General features: G+C 45.2%; 1 protein-coding gene across 2 annotated transcripts in view; it reads left to right on the forward strand.

Moving 5' to 3' along the window:
* OLFM2 (olfactomedin 2) overlaps positions 1–19331 on the forward strand; it is a 1082596-nt gene that overhangs the window by 564378 nt on the left and 498887 nt on the right. The window contains exon 1 of one of the 2 annotated variants that reach the window (XM_086959044.1): positions 17731–18002. The exons of the other annotated variant lie outside the window; for it this stretch is intronic. Within the exon in view, the coding sequence (XP_086815170.1) occupies positions 17874–18002 (129 nt within the window). The 5' untranslated portion in view covers positions 17731–17873. Of the gene's footprint in view, positions 1–17730; positions 18003–19331 lie in introns of those variants that run through there. 2 annotated transcript variants of the gene reach the window in all.

A 19331-nucleotide genomic window follows, 5' to 3' on the forward strand; every position in this document is an offset into this window, starting at 1 on the left:
GACCGTAGATACGCAAAATTCGCCCATACTTAAACACCACCCAACTGTACAGACTGCACATCTTTTACTACCCCCCGGGCAAGAATGACACCTTCACCTCATGGAAATCATCACAGCCAAGGCTTCCCTAACTCTAATGACATTTTCCTTGGCGATTTCAACTTGCACTGGAAAAACCCAAAGGACCCTCAAGTCAATGCCTTCAGAGACTTCTTGGATGACCAAGCCCTTACCCAAGCCTGCTCACTCCCTACTCACTCAAAATGCTCCACTGTAGACTGGATCATCACTGAGGATTCAGCGCTCAAACTTATCTCTATAGACCCAATTGATTGGTCTGACTACCAAGCTATCACCTTCCTTCTGTCTGGCACCCACAAGACATGGACACCACATCCCGTAATCTCTATAAAATTGGCTAGAGACCCCAAGAACCTTGATCACTGGAATTTGGCTGTACGTTGTGAGACTGACCTCCCCCACCTCAACTCACCTCAGTCAACAACCTCACAGAACATTATTCTTCTACTATATTCAACATTCTCGATGACCTTACTCGGCTAAAACTAAAAAGAACCCAGATCAAAGACAGGAATCCCTGGTTCAATGGATCCCTCAACAACGAGAGGAGATCCCTTCGGCAGACAGAACGTAACTGGAAACAGCACCCATCAACAGCCCATCTAAAACTTCTCGGCCATGCCAGAAATGCCTACAGTAGAAAAATCCTCAACTAGAAAAAATAATTCTTCAGAACAGAACTAGAGAATGCCAAGAATAGACCTCGCAAGCTATTCGATTCGGTCAAACACCAATCCAACAAACTAGCAAAACCTCCAAAGAAACCCCTTCATTTTTAATATCATGTGAGGAATTTTCCTCCTTCTGCGCCAAAATCTCGGCCCTAGGAAACAAACTTAAACCTCAACTTTCTCCCAAACTCCGTCAGCTCTACCTCCTTTCTCTGCACTGCCCTCCCAGACTTCACCCAAAAACCAAGCGCACTGGTCCAACTTTAAAGGCTATGAAGAACACTCTGTCTCGAAAATTCTGTCCTCCTTAAACCTGAACAATCACTTCAATGATCCTCTCCCCTTTAACTGCCTAGCCGCCGCCTCTCAGGCTATCATCCCTTCCTGGACTGCAATAGTCAACGCTTTCCTCCTACAGGGATCGATACCCAACTCTCTTAAAGCCGGCCAAGTCGCCCCATCTTAAAAAAACCTATGCTGGATCCTGCCTGCTCTGACAACTATAGACCGATATCTAACATCCCACTCCTAGCTAAAGTTCTGGAGAAATGTGTACAACAGCAGCTGAGCCTACACATCACCAACTTCCACTTACTAGACGACTTCCAATCTGGGCTCAGACCCGGACGCAGCACTGAAACCATCCTCCTCCACTTGGTGGATGATGCCCTCCAAGCCTTTGACCAAGGCAAAACCTGTCTCATAATTCTCCTAGACCTATCCTCGGCTTTCGATACGGTTAACCATGAAGCACTCTTTGAAAGCCTCAAACTCAGGATGGATTTGGATGGTCCTTCCTCCAGAATCGCTCACAGAGAGTCCTAATCAACAGTAACCTATCCGCTCCCTCTTCGATCACTGTTGGAGTCCCCCACAGTTCAACCCTGTCCCCTATCCACTTTACTCTTTACCTTGAACCGCTCACAGAGGTGCTATGCCCCTCCAATATCTCCTACCACATGTATGCCGACGACGCACAGATCTACATTAAAATCTCTTCGCCTGAGGATATTCTCACCCTGAATGAGGCCTTGAAGCTGATCGTTCACTGGCTAACCTCTAACCACCTCAAACTTAACAGAAAAAAATGGTGTTTCTTCTAATCTACGCCTACCACCGTACAAGTCAGAGGCCTCCGAAGTCATCTGCGGCGTCCCCCAAGGATCATCACTGAGCCCCACCCTCTTCAACGTCTACATGAGCCCCCTCGCGGCCATCGTACGCAAACACCACCTCAGCATCATCTCATACGCCGACGACACCCAGCTGATCCTCTCCCTGACCAACAACCCCGCCGCCGCCAGAGCCAACCTGCACGAAGGGATGAAAGAGGTAGCCGAGTGGATGACGACCAGCCGCCTGAAACTGAACTCGGACAAGACGGAGGTCCTCATCCTGGGCTCTTCACCCTCCGCCTGGGACGACTCCTGGTGGCCTCCCGCCCTGGGCACCGCACCCAAACCGACAGACCATGCACGAAACCTGGGCTTCATCCTGGACTCCTCCCTCTCCATGACCAGGCAAGTCAACAGCGTCTCCTCGGCGTGCTTCAACATCCTACGCATGCTACGGAAGATCTTTTGGTGGATCCCCTCAGAGACCAGGAAGACCGTCACCCAGGCCCTCGTCACCAGCCGACTGGACTACGGCAACGCCCTCTACGCCGGGACCACCGCCAAGCTCCAGAAGAGACTCCAGCGGATCCAAAACGCCTCAGCCAGACTCATCCTCGACATCCCACGATCCAGCCACATCTCCGGACATCTGAGAGACCTTCACTGGCTTCCCATCAACAAGAGAATCACCTTCCGCCTCCTCACCCACGCACACAAAGCCCTACACGACCTAGGCCCGAGCTACCTCAACAGCCGAGTCAACTTCTACGCTCCCAAACGCCACCTCCGATCAGCCAACCACGCCCTCGCCGCCGTCCCCAGCATCCGAAGAGCGACTACAGGAGGAAGGTCCTTCTCCTACCTGGCCGCCAAGACCTGGAACTCCCTCCCATCCGACCTGCGCCTGACCCAAGACCACCTCTCCTTCAGGAAGAAGCTGAAGACCTGGCTGTTCGAGCAGTAGCGGCACCCCCCCTCCCCAGCGCCTTGAGACCCTACGGGTATGTAGCGCGCTCTATAAATGTCATTGATTGATTGATTGATTGATTGAATCTCCCCACCCAAACCCAATCCAGACATCCAGGAATGGATCAAGGCTATCACAGCGCTAAACTGCCCTCCTTTCATCGTGGATTCTGCTTAATCCCTTGGAATAACCTTGGACGACAGCTTGAACATGCGTGGCCATATCAACTCGATGGCCAAAACTGCCAGATTACACCCGAGTTACCTAAGAAACCTGAAACCCTTCCTCGACACTCCCGACCTAAAAATGGCAATCCAGGCACTAGTCATCTCTAGACTAGACTATGGATGCTCTACTCTCACAGGTCTACCAAAGAACTCTCTGGCCCAACTGAAAGCCTGCCTCAACGCCGCCGCCAGACTCCTAACCGGTTCAAAGAAACTCAACCACATCTCCCCCCACCATAAAGCTCTGAACTGGCTTCCTCTCGAGGCCAGAATCCAACTTTAGCTTGTCTGAATTACTCACAAGGCTCTATACTCCAATTCCTCTGCATTTCTTGCCCAGAAACTTGTGATATCCGGAGGAGCCAGAAACTCCCGGTCTGCCAGAGACCTTTTGCTCCAACCAGCTTGCTTCCGAAAAAAAACCCCTGCAATCGGGCCTTCTCTGAGGCCGCTCCAAGAATATAGAACTCTCTCCTACCCACCATCAGAAAACTTTCGTCTTTGGCACGCTTTAAAAAGGAGACCTAAATTTCCTAAAGGGCAAATTCCTCACCTAACGATCGCATTGCAATCATCTCAGCAACCTTGTTCCACCCACCATTACGGCATTATCTATAGCTTTTCCGGATGATACCTTCCCGGCACTTCTGGGCATCCCACCCGGGAGTTGGGACTGCTTGTTTTCTTGTATAATGAATCTGCCTGTTTTTATCCCAAATGTATCCGGGATTTGAGACTGCTAGTTTTTCTTGTAGAATGTATCTACCCGTTAGCATCCCAATGGTATCCTCTCCTCCTAAGTATTTTGTATACCACCCGTCAATCCTGTAAAGCGCTTTCATACCCTCACAGGTCTGGTTCGCGCTCTATAAAACTTTAAAATAAATAAATAAACCTATAGGAGAGATAGGCCTTCCAGTAGTGAAAAACGAAATTAGCATTTTTTCACTACCAGGTCAAGAAATACTCAAAAGTACCTGTCCTACCATTTTAATACACCGGACCTTGCCCATGGGGCTGCATAGGGCCTACCGTAGAGATTACTTAAATGTAATAAAAAAGAAGGTTTGGGCCTGGAAAGTAGTTCAACTAGCCAGGTCGAAATGGCCGTTTAAATCTGCACCCAGGCTCTGTAATGGCAGGATACAGCCATTTTAAAAGGGATACTGAGTTGGTGACACATTCAATAATGCAGGACCCTTAACCCCTTTGCTGCGGGGTAATTCCCCCATGGTGTGGGCGGGTCTGCAGCCCCGTTGTGCTCCTGATGAGCCCAGCTCGTCATGACTCACAGTGGAGCTGTGCTCATGACGAGCTGGGCTCGTCACAACTCTGCCCACTGATTAATTCTCCCGCACAGGTGGGGAATTAACCACAAGTGCCATTATGACAAGCTCAGCTCATCATGAGCACAGCTCCACTGTGACTCATGACGAGCTGAGCTCGTCATGAGCACCAAAGGAGTTAATAGTGTTTAATTTACCGGCCCTGGGCCCATATAGTGCACTTTACTAAGGACTTATAGGTTAAATAATATGCCACTTGTGGATAAGCCAATGTTACCATGTTTAGAGTACAGATCACATGCACTTTAGCACTGGCTAACAGTGGTAAAGTGCACAGAATACTAAAGTCAGCTAAAATGGAGTCAGCAAAAAAGAGCTCAGGAGGCAAAAAGTCAGGAAAAACAATGCCAAGAATGCTAGGTCGATCACACTGTAATGTGCAGTAGGGAGTAAATGTTCCCCAAGAACTCCTGAAGGCAGAGAGCTCCACCGTGTTTTTAGCATGAACCTTTCACTTTAGAACTAAACTGAAGGATGCTGAAATGAACACTTTTTATGTTGTAACCTTTTAAAGAAATACCTGAGATGAAACTATTACATTACTTGTTTTTAGAGGTGTGTTGTTTGTGATGGGAACAGGGCATGAACCTTTTCCCTACTCTCAGAAGAGCAGTGCATTGCTGATAAGAACTGAAATAATATTATGCTTTGTAAATTGCCAGCTGGGACAGTGTACAGTAATAAACATGCGAGCTACTCACTAGGACTGTGAGATCTGTTCCATTATACTCCCATAATTTATGTATTTTGTGTAACTTCACAGTGTGAAAATTATGCAAAATCTTATGAATTACTCAGGCTTTCTTGTGGGAGACAGGTTATTTTTATAAATATTTTTCTTACAATTTTCAAGTAAAAACGTTTCCTTACCATAACATTGCACATTGATTTTAACCAGGGAGAAAAAAAATATCTTCATATATAAAAAAGATTTATTTTTCAGAAAGACACACATTCACTGGATGATGTCATCAGTGATGTCATTTGAGATGTCATCAGTGATGTCATGAGTGATGTCATTGACCATGTCACGAGTGATGTAATATGTGACGTCATCAGCAGTGCATTGCGGTCGCACGAGTTATAGTTAGCTGAACTAACTGTAACTGGGGAATTTCAATGGTTTTGTATAGGTGAAATGTCCAGCTAACTATAACGTGTGCAACCTATGTTTTTTTCAGTGAATTTCTAAGGTTTTTTAAATGCTAATTCCAAACTATACCGTGGCTGAAACCTATGGTTTTTTCAGTGAATTTCTAAGGTTTTTTAAATGATAATTCCTAACTATAACGTGGCTGAAAACTATGGTTTCTTCAGTGAATTTCAAAGGTTTTGTAAATGATAATTTTTAAATGTATTAATTGTTATATTGTTTTATACTGATTTACTACATTGTTTTAAAGTATTTATTTTTAGATATTTTATTTTTTAAATTACATTACATATTTTTAATATAAATTGAAAAATTATGTTTTTAAAAATATTGAAATTGTAATATTTTTATTTTTTATTTTATAATTTTTTTATTTATATACATTTTATATAGCAGGCAATGATATCCTATGGAAGGAAATTCAAGTTACTGGTAAGTACGTTTAATATTACTTTTCAGGATCAGTACTGGGCTGAAAGATGCAGCACTGAGGTCTCTCCTGATAACAGGTGAGAAAATCGGAATTCGTAGTTCGGCTGATATTGGAGGAATTTTTTTAAGGTCCATAACTCCACACAGAAGAATTTCCAAGTGAAACCAGTCAATTTTAGCCTATGAAAGGAAATTCAAGTTACTGTAAGTATGGTTAGAATTACTTTTCAGAATCAGTAGTGGACTGAAAGATGCAGCACTGAGGTCTCTCCTGATAACAGGTGAGTAAATTGGAATTCGTAGTTCGGCTGATTTTAGAGGAATATTTTGGTCAATAGTAAAGGAAGGAGGCAGGGCCTGAGGTGACATGTGTGCAAACACGCCCTGTGGCGAGTTTTAAGTTGGGGAATTAATTCCACTTCAATCCTGAAGTCCCCTGTGGGCCAACTAGCCCACCAGGTACCTCCAGTATGCGCCAGGGAGCTGCGTTGCATAGAGGTGTTCAGAGGCCATGCCACCTTTGTACAACACTCTGCAACACAGCTCTGTGGCGCTTACTGGAGGTACCTGTTGGGCTAGTTGGCCCCTAGGGGAGCACTGGATTGAAGAGGAATTAATTCCCCAACTTAAAACACGCCAAAGGGCATATTTGCACACATATCACCTCATGCCCCACCCCCTACCTTCACCACTGTGCAAACGCTCCCCGTAGCGCGTTCTAAGTTGGAGGATTAAGAACCCTTTCATACTGGAGTTCCCTGGGGGCCAACGAGCCCACCAGGAACCTCCAGTACGCGCCAGGGGGCTTCATTGCAGAGTGGTGTAAAAAGGGGCATGGCCTCATTACACCTCTCTGCAACGCAGCCCCCTGGAACCTTTCCAGAGGGAGACCTAAATCCCCTTGAATACTGGGGGTTCCTGGGGGCCAAGTAGCCCACCAAGAACCTCCCGTATGCACCAGGGTGCTGCGTTACAGAGAGGTTTAAAAAGGGGCGTGGTCTAATTACACCTCTCTACAACACAGCCACCTGGCGCGTTTCCAGAGGGGGAACTAAATCCCCTTGAATACTGGGGATCCCTGGGGGACAACTAGCCCACCAGGAACCTCAATTATGCGCCAGGGGGCTGCGTTGCAGAGAGGTGTAAAAAGGGGTGTGGCCTCTTTACACGTCTCTTCAACGCAGCCCCCTGGTGCATCCTGAAGGTTCCTGGTGGGCTACTTGGCCCCCAGGGGCCCCCAGTATTCAAGGGGAATTACTTCCCCCTCTGCAAATTCGCCAGGGGGCTGCGTTGCAGAGTGATGCAGGGAGGGGGCGTGGCCTTCTCCCGGATCCCATTTTTTTTCTTTTTTAAGAAGGGGGGCTGTGTGGCCCACTTCTTTTTCTTTTTTTTTGGGCCCTGGGGACCCCATCCCCCAAGACCTAACCCCAAATATTTATTTTTTAACGGGAACGGGCCCGTGTGGCCCTCTCCTGTGGCTAATTCCAGGCCCCGGGGACCCCATCCCCCAGGTCATGACCACATTTTTTTTTCTGTTTTTAAGGAGGGGGCAGCATAGTCCCCCTCCTCAGGTCACTTAAGGCCCCAGGGACCCCATCCCCTGGGGCCGGCCTGCCTCCTTTTTACATTTTTTTTATTTTTTATTATTTGGGTATGGGGGGGCCCCCTCCCGGGCAACTTCTGGCACAGGGGACCCCATCACCCGGGGCCTGGCCCTCTCCGTTGGGGACCGTGGGGGGTCCCCAAGACCCCCACGGTCCCTGCCAGCTCCCCGCATCCTGTGGGAGCATTCATTACTTTTCTGCATGGGGAGCAGCTAACATGCTGCTCCCCATGCAGAAAAGCAATCTACTATGGTTTTTGGAAGAGAGAGCAGGTTTCCTGCTCTCTCTTTCAAAAACCAAAGCAGTTTGCTATGGAAGTGTGGGAGCCGCGAGGCTCCCACCCTACCATAGCCAATTACAGTGTCCCAGGGGTGGGCAGCCCAGGAAACTGCAGGAGCCGGCCCTGGGGGTGGCGGTCCCCAGGGCCACCACAAGGCTCCAGGAGGCGGGCAGCGTGGCCCCCCTCCCAACAGTTAAAAGCCCCAGGCGTGGTGGTCGCCAGGGCTGTGGGGTCCATCACGGACCCTCCAACTTAAATATGTAGTGCCCGGGGGGGTGGCAGTCCCCGGGACGGGACACAGATTTTTTTATTTCTTTTTTCAAAAAAGAAGCCCCGGGGCTGGCGGTCCCGGGGCTCGGGGGGCCTTAGAGGCCCCCCTCATTATACATTTAAGCCCCAGGGTCGCGGTCCCGGGGCTGCAGGGGGGCCATGTGCCCCCTGCTATAATATATACTTTGTCTGGGGGTGGCGGTCCCCGGGGCAGTGTGGGGGGATTGGGCCTCCCACCCTGTATTTTTATAAAGCCCCCAGGATTTTCCCCTCCCGGGGCTAATGAACATGAAAGCGCGGGAGCCTACCCTACGCGCATCCTGTGAATTAAAAAAAATAATAATAATTTGGGGGCTTGGGGTTCCTTGTGGGATTCCCTAAGCAGGCCTTGGGGGTCAGAGTGTTTCTACCCCACATTCCACTGCTGATGATGTCACATATTACATAATTCATGACATGGTCAGTGACATCACTGATGACATCTCAAATGACATCACTGTCATTTGATCGGCAGGATCCGCGACCCTGCGCGCATCTACCTGTTTTTTAAAAAATGGCTGCCAACAATTTCTGATTTGGAGTGTTGACAGCCACTTGACAGCCATTTAGCATGCAGCTGGTGATCGGGATGGTGCGCGCAGGGTGCGCTCAGGGTGCACGGATCCACCGTGGCCATAGATATATAAGTAATTTTACTTTTGATTTTACCAGCAACTACTGAACAGATTCACACCATTTAACCAGAAGACAGGACTCTGAACCAAGAGCTACCTCTTTGCCAAATTTGGTGTAATTCTGTTCAGCAGTTCGGGCTGTAGCTGCGACTAAAGGTTCCTATGGAAAATTGCATGGGGAAAACAAGTTTTGGGAACCTCTTTTTTCTGGCCCCCGCTTGACGAATCACCCCAAACCTTTCAAGATAGGAGCGGACCGGAGCTGGCCAAAATGTTTGAAAATTTTGCGAATATTCGTCAACCGGCGAGTTATAGAGAATAGACTGTTGTGGATTTCTTATGGAAAATAGGTCCTAACTAGAACTACCTACTGGCGACCGCCAGTAGGTAATATATATATATATATATATATATATATATATATATATATATATATATATATATATATATATATATATATATATATATATATATATATATATATATATATATATATATATTTATATATATATTAGAATAGTAAGTTTTTACTTCCCTCTTCCCTGTATATGCTTACATTCTCCATATTTTGTGACTCTATATTTTGCCCATGTTATTTTAGTAGCAGCTTATTTCTCCCATCGATATTTCGACATACAAGCCATGCTGCTTCAAAGCTAATTCCAGGTAGTAAGTGGCTGCCACCGAACGGTGGTGGTGGGGTGGGGGGAGCTAAGGTGGGGATAAAAATAAATTAAAGAAAGCACACAGCCTCCCAAACTCCCCTAGCTAAACACGACTCTGCCTTACAGCAGCGTGGTGATTGGTCTGAGTGCCATGGTCCGGCACTCAGAGAGAGACTGGGAGGCTGTGCATGTTTTCCACCCAGACTGTGTAATATATCCCGTTGGAGAACGTGCTATGTGTGCTTGACTGTTTGGTCGGCCCCAGATGGTCAGCCAAACTGTCATGCGCACTTAGAATGTGCCTACCACTTCTCCCCAGCACTGAACAGTCCAGCCATGTCCCCACCCAACTGAGCCAGTACATTTAAATAAAATTATAATAATGCAATGTACCTTTTGAATTTCTCAGTGAGCAGTGGGGCGACGTACCTCCGCCTTAGAGGAGGAGCCGCCGCTGTATCCAGGCCTACATTTGTGTAATGGTTTCTAATGCTAACCTAATTTGCTGCTTTACTATTTCACTTCATGCATGAACAACGTCAGTTTTATATCCTAATGTGTGCCTCCGTAACCTGTGTGTCTAAAAACCTCCAATGCTGGCCTAGGTAATGAAATTTACTTCCATTACTGGAGAGAGCACCTCCGTATAAACACACGCAAACTTTAAATCAGATAACCTAGTATAACACAGAATACCTTAAAATCACAATACAACTGATAACAACACACAATATTAAAATGCAACATAGTGTGCCAACATATCCTACTGAAATACAGCAAAAATACATCATAACAACATATCAAAGCATAAAATATTGGGGCGTGGCTTGAACGCCGTACAAGATGGCGGACTGATCTCGGAGCTCCGTCAGCCGTCCACCGGACCCGGCGATTTTCTCCGCGTTTCCTGACCAAATGCGAGCGCTGTCGCTGGAATCCGCCGCCGGAACATGAGGTGAGCAGGGAGAACTAATCTGCTCTCCTCGCAACCGGCGGTGTCAGATTATAACATCTGCGACGCGCTTCGCTCGTCAGCGGCCGCCATTTTCGCCACTCTAAGTGCGCAACGCTCCTTTCCTCAAAACGCCGCTTTTTCACTGCCATGAATGCAACGCGGTTATTACAAGCACCGGACTCTTGCTTTTCTTGCCTCCTCTTCACCACTTTACCACCTCATTTGTAAAGTGTATTTACTAGCTCTGTGACAGAAAACGATGAGGTATTTTCTTCTCTCCTAACTGAATGCTAGTTCCTCGTGTATGTGAACTTCCTTTCCACAATATTCCGTCGCATTGCTCTACATTGACTCTGCAGTTCAGCCACCATTTCATTATGCGCTTTCCTTGACATGAGGTGATATTTTTCCTATATAATCTTCCTTATTTCTTTGAGAAGGCAATATAAAAACTTTTGTGGAAGAACATTGTCTTAATACACTTCTTTTTCCCGTTATTTATGGGGAAGCTTCGACAACTTAAGCTTACAGCCCCCAAAGCTAAACCACAGCTTTCCTCAGACTCTGACTCTGCGTCTCACGTCATGGATGACTCTGTTCCTGTCAAACCGTCCACAGCTCAAGGCGCAATTCCTAAATCGGCTACACCTAATAAGCCTCTTCAACCTGCTTCAATCAAACGTCTGAAAAAAGACCCTCCATCTCCGGATTCCTCGGCGCAATCTGCGTCAATGGATCTTATTCTGGAGGAACTTCGTGCACTCAAACCCTTCATGGCTGAAACGACTAAAACTTTACAATTCCTTCACGACAAATGGTCTACTCTGGAATCAAGGGTTTTACTGGTGGAACAATCTACAGAATCTCTTCAAACCTCCTGTGCAAAAATTACACTTTTGGAAAAGGATATTTCAATCTTGAAACGACAGTCGGAAGAGTTGGAAAATCGTAATAGAAGGAATAACCTCCGCCTTTATAATCTTCCGGAACTTACAGAAGGATCCGATCCGACAGCTTTCTTCCAAACATTTTTGCCAAAAATTTTGGACCTTCCTTCTTCCACCTCTCTTAATATTCAACGTGCGCACCGTCTCGGCCCTAAAGTCTCCAACAAGCCCAGAGGAGTCATCATGCTGTTCCTCCAATACACAGATCTTCTCCAAGTATTATCAGCAGCAAAGACTAAAAAACAAATTATGTGGGAGGGTCGCAGGCTATACTTATCTCAAGACGTTGCTAAAGTCACAGCTGATCGTCGAAAGCAATTCCTTGATTTAAGACCGCGTTTGAGAGATCTTGGCGCTCGTTATGGACTGCTTCATCCATGTCTCTTCAAGGTGACCTACAAAGACAGAACAACCACTTTCGAAGATCCACTCGTCCTGGAGGAATTTCTTCGTCGTCATGAGACTGTTAACATGGACACTGCAAGACCTGTTTAATCATCTTTGTTTTACCTTGCTCTCTAGACTTGTCTCCCTCCAAGTCCCTTGTCGTTTCTTGTTTCTAATGTTTGTATTTTACTGATTGCCTCCTATATTTCTACATTCTGCCCTCGTTGTTCAATTTCTCCGGTACTCTTCTTCTCTCATTCTTCATATGTACGCCTAATGTTCTTTCCAATTTTTATCTCTTCACAGATCCCAACCTTATGTCTCTCCATCCCGGTGTATCCGTGCTTCCATTCATTTGTTCCTTCGCTGGTTCCTACGGTGTTCGACGATGTGAGTTTCCGTTGTTGATGTCGTCCTCTTCTGGCGTCGTCATCCCTCAACTCTCTTGATTTATTCGTTGTTAGTTACGATGTTGCTTCTCTCTGTCCTCATCGCTATCTCTTTTCTATTACTTCTTTCTTCTCTTTCCTTACTCAATTCTTTCTCTTTATTCCTCTACTTTATCATCTATATTCTCTCTTGCTCTTTTTCTCTTCTATCTCATATTTTTTCGCATTTTTACTTTACCCTACTTCACATTTTCACTTATCTCTTACTATATCTTACCTCATATCATTTTACTAATCTTGTAAATTCCGAGTAGTTACTTGGAATGTTAAAGGGTTAAATAACCCCATTAAACGTCAGCGCGTCCTCACCCACCTGGCTAGGCTCAAGGCCGATGTAGCTCTAATACAAGAATCCCACCTTTCTGATGCAGAAGCTACTAAACTTAAAAGATGCTGGGTAGGACATGTTTTCCATTCTCCTGCTTTAGGTAAGAAAAATGGTACTGTTATTTTATGTCATAAGAAGTTAAATGTTTCTGTTGTTACTCAAGAACATGATGATAGTGGACGTTGGGTTATTACTAAGCTCCTTATTGATAAAATACCTATTGTTATCTTTAATGTTTACGCTCCTACAGGTGTTGATAAATTGTTTTGGCCTGCTATTTCTGATAAATTAGTTACTCTTAATGAACAATATGTTATTTTCGGTGGTGATTGCAACCAAGTCCTAGACCCTTTCCTTGATAGAAATTCCAAAGTAAAATTTATCCCTTCCAAGATGCATTCCCAGTTTAGTGCCTCGATTCAAAACTATGCTCTAGTTGACATTTGGAGATTATGTAACCCTGACCTTAAAGAATACACGTTTTATTCCCCCACCCATCATTCTCAATCTCGTATAGATTATTTGTTTCTCAGTAAATCCCTAGCACAACTAGTCACTCATTCAGAAATAGGTTCCATTCTAATTTCAGACCATGCCCCCGTTTTTGTTGATATTGACCTCATTCCCTTCTCCCCTCATTCGGGACGTTGGAGATTCAATAATTCTCTACTTTTAGACCCCATTTTCACCACTAAATTTATAGAGTTTGCCTCTGAATTTTTTACACTAAATCACCTCCCTGAGTCTTCCTTTGTCAATGTTTGGGACTCTTTCAAGGCAGCTGCTAGAGGATTTATCATTAATTTTGTCTCTCAAAAGAAAAAACAGTCGATTCTCAAGTCAACTCAAATTTTGGATAAAATAAAGAAACTAGAATATACATATTATAATTCTACCTCTGAATCTTCACTTCGTGAACTTATCTCTGCCAAAATTGAATTCAATAGATTTACTACTAACGCAGCTTCCAACTCTCTTCTTAAATGTAACTCCCGCTATTATGGAGGTCAAAACAAAATGGGCAAACTTCTAGCTAACTACCTAAAAATACGCAAAGAAAGAACAAAGATTGAGTCCTTGCTGGATTCAGCCGGTGTTTCTCTGTTCAAAGACAAAGATATATTAGCTCAGTTTGTCTCATTTTACCAAACTTTATACACTCCTGAGTCTAGCCCTGCCCCTGATGACCTTTTATCATATTTCCAAGATATCCCCTCCCCTCAATCTTCTCATGTAGATTTTCAATCCTTGGAGCTGGATATTTCCCCCTCTGAAATCTCGCATGCGGTTTCCATTCTCCGAAAAGGCAAAGCTCCAGGGCCAGACGGTTTTACTATTGAGTTTTACAATCATTTCTCTTCCCTTCTCCTCCCTAAGCTTTTACTATTATTTCAGTCCTTTGTCCAATCTGGATCTTCTCAGGGATCTTTTCAGGAAGCGTTAATTTGTCTCATACCCAAGCCAGATAAAGATCATACGTTATGTAAAAATTATCGTCCAATCTCTCTGGTAAACACTGATTATAAAATCTTCGCCAAAATTATAGCCCTTAGACTCGATCCTCTATTACCAGAACTTATCGGTCCGGAACAATCCGGTTTCGTTAAAGGTCGCTTATCGTCCGACAATTCTCGTGTTTTCTTTAACATTTTAAATAAAGCGTCCTCTCTTCCATCTCCTTTGGCTGCCATCTCTCTCGATGCCGAAAAGGCCTTTGATAGAATAGGATGGGATTTTATGTTTCAAGCTCTTCGTTGGTTTGGTTTTCCACCTAAATTCATTTCTCTCATTTCTTTACTTTATTCCAGCCCCCATGCCTCCATCTTTGCCAACGGTATTACTTCTGATTATTTTCCTCTTCGAAGAGGGGTTCGTCAAGGATGTCCTCTATCTCCTCTTTTATTTATCCTAGCTTTAGAACCCTTCTTAACTAAAATTAGACGAGATGAGCACATTTCTGGTTTTCAATATGGCCCCCAACAACAGATCAAATTATCGGTCTACGCGGATGATATTTTATTTTACTGCTCCGACCCTCAAACAACTCTACCTTCCTTCCTCAATCAAGTATCTGCTTTCTCCATTGTATCTGGTTATAAACTAAATACGGACAAATGTGAAATACTCCCCCTGAACCCATTATGTCTCAAACATCTATTCGACACCTCTGGTTTCTCCTGGCAACCTTCTAAGATTAAATATTTGGGTGTCTGGTTCGCCCCTCGCCTTTCTGATACCCTCAAATTTAACTTTGATTCTCTTTCTACTAAGATCACCAATTCTACCACACGTTGGAATCCTCTCTTTCTTTCTTGGTGGGGACGATTGGACTCCATAAAAATGATGCTGGCGCCTTTGGTTTTATACACCATTTCTATGACTCCTATTCATATCCCAAATCATTACTTCAAGTCCATAGATTCTATTTTGTTGAAATTTTTATGGAAAGGAAAAAGATCTCGAATAGCTCTTTCAGTTTTGAAGAGAGACAAATCTATGGGTGGGGTCAAATTCCCCAATTTTAAAGCGTATCATAATGCCTTTTCTTTAAAACAAGCTCTACGCTGGCTCACTTCAGATCTTCCGTACTATCCTCCACTATGGCTTACGCTAGAATCATCCTTCCTCCATCCCTATGACTTCAATGAAGTTCTTTCCTTTTCCTCTAATGTTTCTTCTCTTCGGTCCCCTATAATTTCTCGCACTCGCTCCCTTCTCCAGCCCTACTTATTATCTTCTTATCCTTCTACTTCTTCTCTTCACACTCAACCTATTTGGCATAACAAACATCTTCAAATTCGCAACCGCTCTCTCTATTGGAAATCTTGGCACTCTCGTGGTTTAAAATGGATTTCTCAACTTCTTTCTGATACCGATCCTCTCCCCTTTCACCTTCTTCAAGAACAATTTTCACTACCTTCCTCTTCTCGTAAACAATATTTATCGCTGATTCCTTCCCTTCTCCAATATCTCTCCGATCTTCCCTCCACCAACTCTATTCCTATACCTCATCTTTCCATCTCTAATGCCCTCGACCAATCTCCCTCTGCTTCTTTTCTATATAAAAATCTACAATCGTCGACTGAACGCTCTAAATCTAAGGTTGAGCTGGCTTGGGAAAAAGACTTGTCTCAAGAGTGGCTCCCTATTTTTTGGGATAAGATTTGGTCTAAAATTCACAAAACATCTAGAGCTGCTAATACTACCCAAACCTTATTTTTTATATACAATCGTACATTATACACTCCCTCTATTTTGTCATCTTTCTCACCAGACACTCCCTCCACCTGTTGGTCATGTTCTTGTCCTATAGCTGATTTGAAACACATGCTCTTTGAATGCCCTCCCATTCTCCGTTTCTGGCATTTAGTTTGGTCTCAAATCCAAAAACTTTTCAATATCACTCATCCCTTTTCCATCCTTCATATTTTTCTGGGTTCCCTTTCCCCTGATCTTCCTGGATCTCACCTCAAACTCAAACTACTGGACCTCCTGATTGCCATAGCCTTTCATCATATTACATCACATTGGAAACAGGCTAATGATGTTTCCTTCACTGCATGGTGGAACGCAGTGTGTTTTAACCATCGTCTAGACACAAATTTTGTATCCCCTATTTCCCTAGCAATTCAACGTGACCTACTATGGATACCCCTTACCGAATACCTATCCCAGTTCTCCAGACCACCTCCCACTTCTCCATTACGCAATGTCGAAGTTCAAAAACCACCTTGAATGTTTAGTCTTAATATATATGAATCTATCGATGCACATTATGTTTTCTTATTGTTATTTCTACGATTTTTACTTCTAATGATTTTCCCTTCTCCTCAATATTCTTGCATCTCTTCAATATACATTGTTTTCTTTACGTTATTTTTCATGAATAATTCCACTGTAATGTAAGAGAAAAAGTTGTGTTTTTATAACTTATGATTGTTTCTTCCTGTACTACTGTACTGCCTTGCTAATCTCATTCCTTAATAAACTTCAAACTTAAAAAAAAAAAAAAAAAAAAAAGCATAAAATATTGAAACACACTATACCAGAAATTAACACAACAAAACCTACCATAAAAACGTAATAAAACTACAAAAATATCACGAGGCCATAAGATACTTAAATATATCTCAAAGGAAAAGCAGACTAGCACCGTGCGACAGAATTATTTGGCACCATAAGATACGGCAACATAAAAACAATATAGCCCTGAAAACCATAGCAAACCGAAATATACCAAAAATGCAATATGTATCCAACTGAAACTATCACAAAAAGCTTTCATTTTGTAAGACGCAGCTCCTACCAATCCATAACTACAGCACACCACAACACATTATACGCTATGGTATGGTGTCATGTCATCCCATATTTCACATCACCCCACAGCGTAACATAACGTACTGCAACAAGCATAACACGGAATGCCATATTATTCCATCCCACAACCCTATGCACTTCAATCATGCACAACGTACACTACACATATCATATAATAAGTCTATACCATATCATCACGGGCACCATTAAATCAGTAAATGGCTACTTCTTCCTAATAAAATTGGATCTCGTCCGCAGAAAGCCATATGCACTGAATCTGAACCCGCATTGTTAAGGTATAAAAATGTGTAGCCGCCCCACCACCCCTCCTAGTTTTCGCCTTGAAGCAGGAAGGGTCCAACCCTCAGTACACCTCAGTTTTCCATTCCGGGCGCTCCAGTCATGTCAGACATGAATGGCGTGAGAGGGAAGCCCTCGAAAGCCCGAGCGCACCAGCCGCATCAAGGGAAATTATTTCGGCTGAACACCCCCGCCTGAAGGAGGGGGCTCCTCCGCTGACCCCAGAGCACGCCTCCCTGGAGGGACCAGTGCCCCCAAGCTGGTGCCTGCTCCTGACCGGCAGCAGACTGACGTCACTTCGGCTGTAAGTGAGCGCAGGCTAGTTGGGGCTGGGGGGGCTGTTTTCCCCCCCATCCATCGCTGTACGCCTCTCAGTAGAGAGGGAGGAGGGGAAGGAGCAGACTGTGGGGAGAGCTCCCTCCCGCTTTCTCCCTCTCTCTCTCTCTCTCTCCCCCTCTCTATCTCTCTGAGAGTCCGCAGCATCAGCACCAGGGCAGCCGGCTCCCTTCATCCCTGGCAGCATCCTCTTGTGAAGGAAGAAGGCTCCTGGGGACCACCCCTTCCAGGGTGGGAAAAGAGCGAAAGCATGGGGCAAGGCTAGTGAGAAGACCCAAGAGGAGAAGGAGGGGGCCAAGGTGCCGGTGACAAGTTTCTGGAAGAATAGGGGGGCACCCCTCGGAGGGGGATGAAGCAAGGGGCGACATGACGGTGCCGCTGCTGAAGATCGGAGCTGTGCTCAGTACCATGGCAATGGTGACCAACTGGATGTCCCAGACTCTGCCCTCCCTGGTTGGGCTCAACGGCACCCGCCCCGGGACATCGGAGAAAATCGTGAGTCGCTCCGCATTTTACCATTCATTTATAGTTTACTCAAGTCTGTGAACTGTGTGTAAAGCTGTATTAAGCTTTGCGGTAAACGGGCAGGGCAATAGAGAAAGTGGGACATTGCGGGATAGGTGGATATGGTTGTGCTGAACCAGTCCCATGTCACTGACTCTACCCAGCCGCACAGACTTCTCTTAATGAATAATTGGCGTATCAGGAAATCTCTCAGTTTCCCCGGAAATCTCTCAGTTCCTATCCCTTAAGCATTCCTGCACATTAATGTGGACTGATGCGGCGACACTGTGAGAGCGCGTTGAAGCCGCATGAAGAGGGCGTATAGCACTATAAAAGCACCAGATAAACAAAACGCAGCAATGTAGAAGAATTGTAAACATGTCTGTGCCACGCACGTCACAAACATTGAAAATTTAGCTGAGATCGCTGCTTTCAAATGTGTGTTACTGCTGGAAGGAGGCAGTGAATTCGGACACCTGCTGCTGTGTGGTAGACGAGGACTTACGAACACGCAAGCTGTAGACATGCCTCAATGCCTCATAGGTGCAATACACATGTACGGTCACTGTCCTCGGAATGGGCAGTATGTTTATATAGTGCGCTTTCTACGGACCAAGCGGCCCTAGGCGCTATAATCTGCAGAATCGCCGGATATCTGGTCTCTTCTTCCCCTGAACGCTCATTTTATAGGGGAGGAGGTGGTCTAATATGGGTTTTAAGATGAACCCTCATATAGGTAAAGATAATCATCCCACAGAGGATGTACATACGAAGGACTAGAGGTGGCAGGTAGATTTATCAAATAAAGAATGAGTGGGCGAATGGAGGACAGGGAAGAGGCTAGACGTATAGACATAGATATAGATAGGAGAGATAGAAAGAGTCTAGGAGGAGATCGGAAATCAGACGAGGGGAAGGGTAGGCGGGAGAGGGGGTCATCAGGGAAGGAGAGGGGGAGGAATACGGGTTAATGGCGAGGAGGGAGTTGAAGAGATGAAAGGGAAAAACTTGAGGAAGATATATAGAGGGAGTAATCAAAGGAAGGCTAGGGTGGAAAAGCAGGAGGGATGGACAGGGAGTCGGAGGAGGGGCAGGAGAGGAGGGAAATGGACGTAGGATAGAGGGAATAACCTGAGGCTGAGGGGAGGGCGGGGTCCTGGAAGAGGGAGAGGTGGAGGGAGATGATGCAGACAGTGGAAAGGAGAGGTGCAGATGGCACGGAAAATGTACAAAAGTGTGGGAGCTGAGAGCAAGGAGAGGATGAGGAGAGGAGAGAGGAACGGGTGGGCTGGGGGTGCAATGCTGAGAGGAAAGATGGAA

Source organism: Lissotriton vulgaris, chromosome 1_1, assembly GCF_964263255.1.
Source record: "Lissotriton vulgaris chromosome 1_1, aLisVul1.2, whole genome shotgun sequence".
NCBI classification, from domain to species: Eukaryota; Metazoa; Chordata; class Amphibia; order Caudata; family Salamandridae; genus Lissotriton; species Lissotriton vulgaris.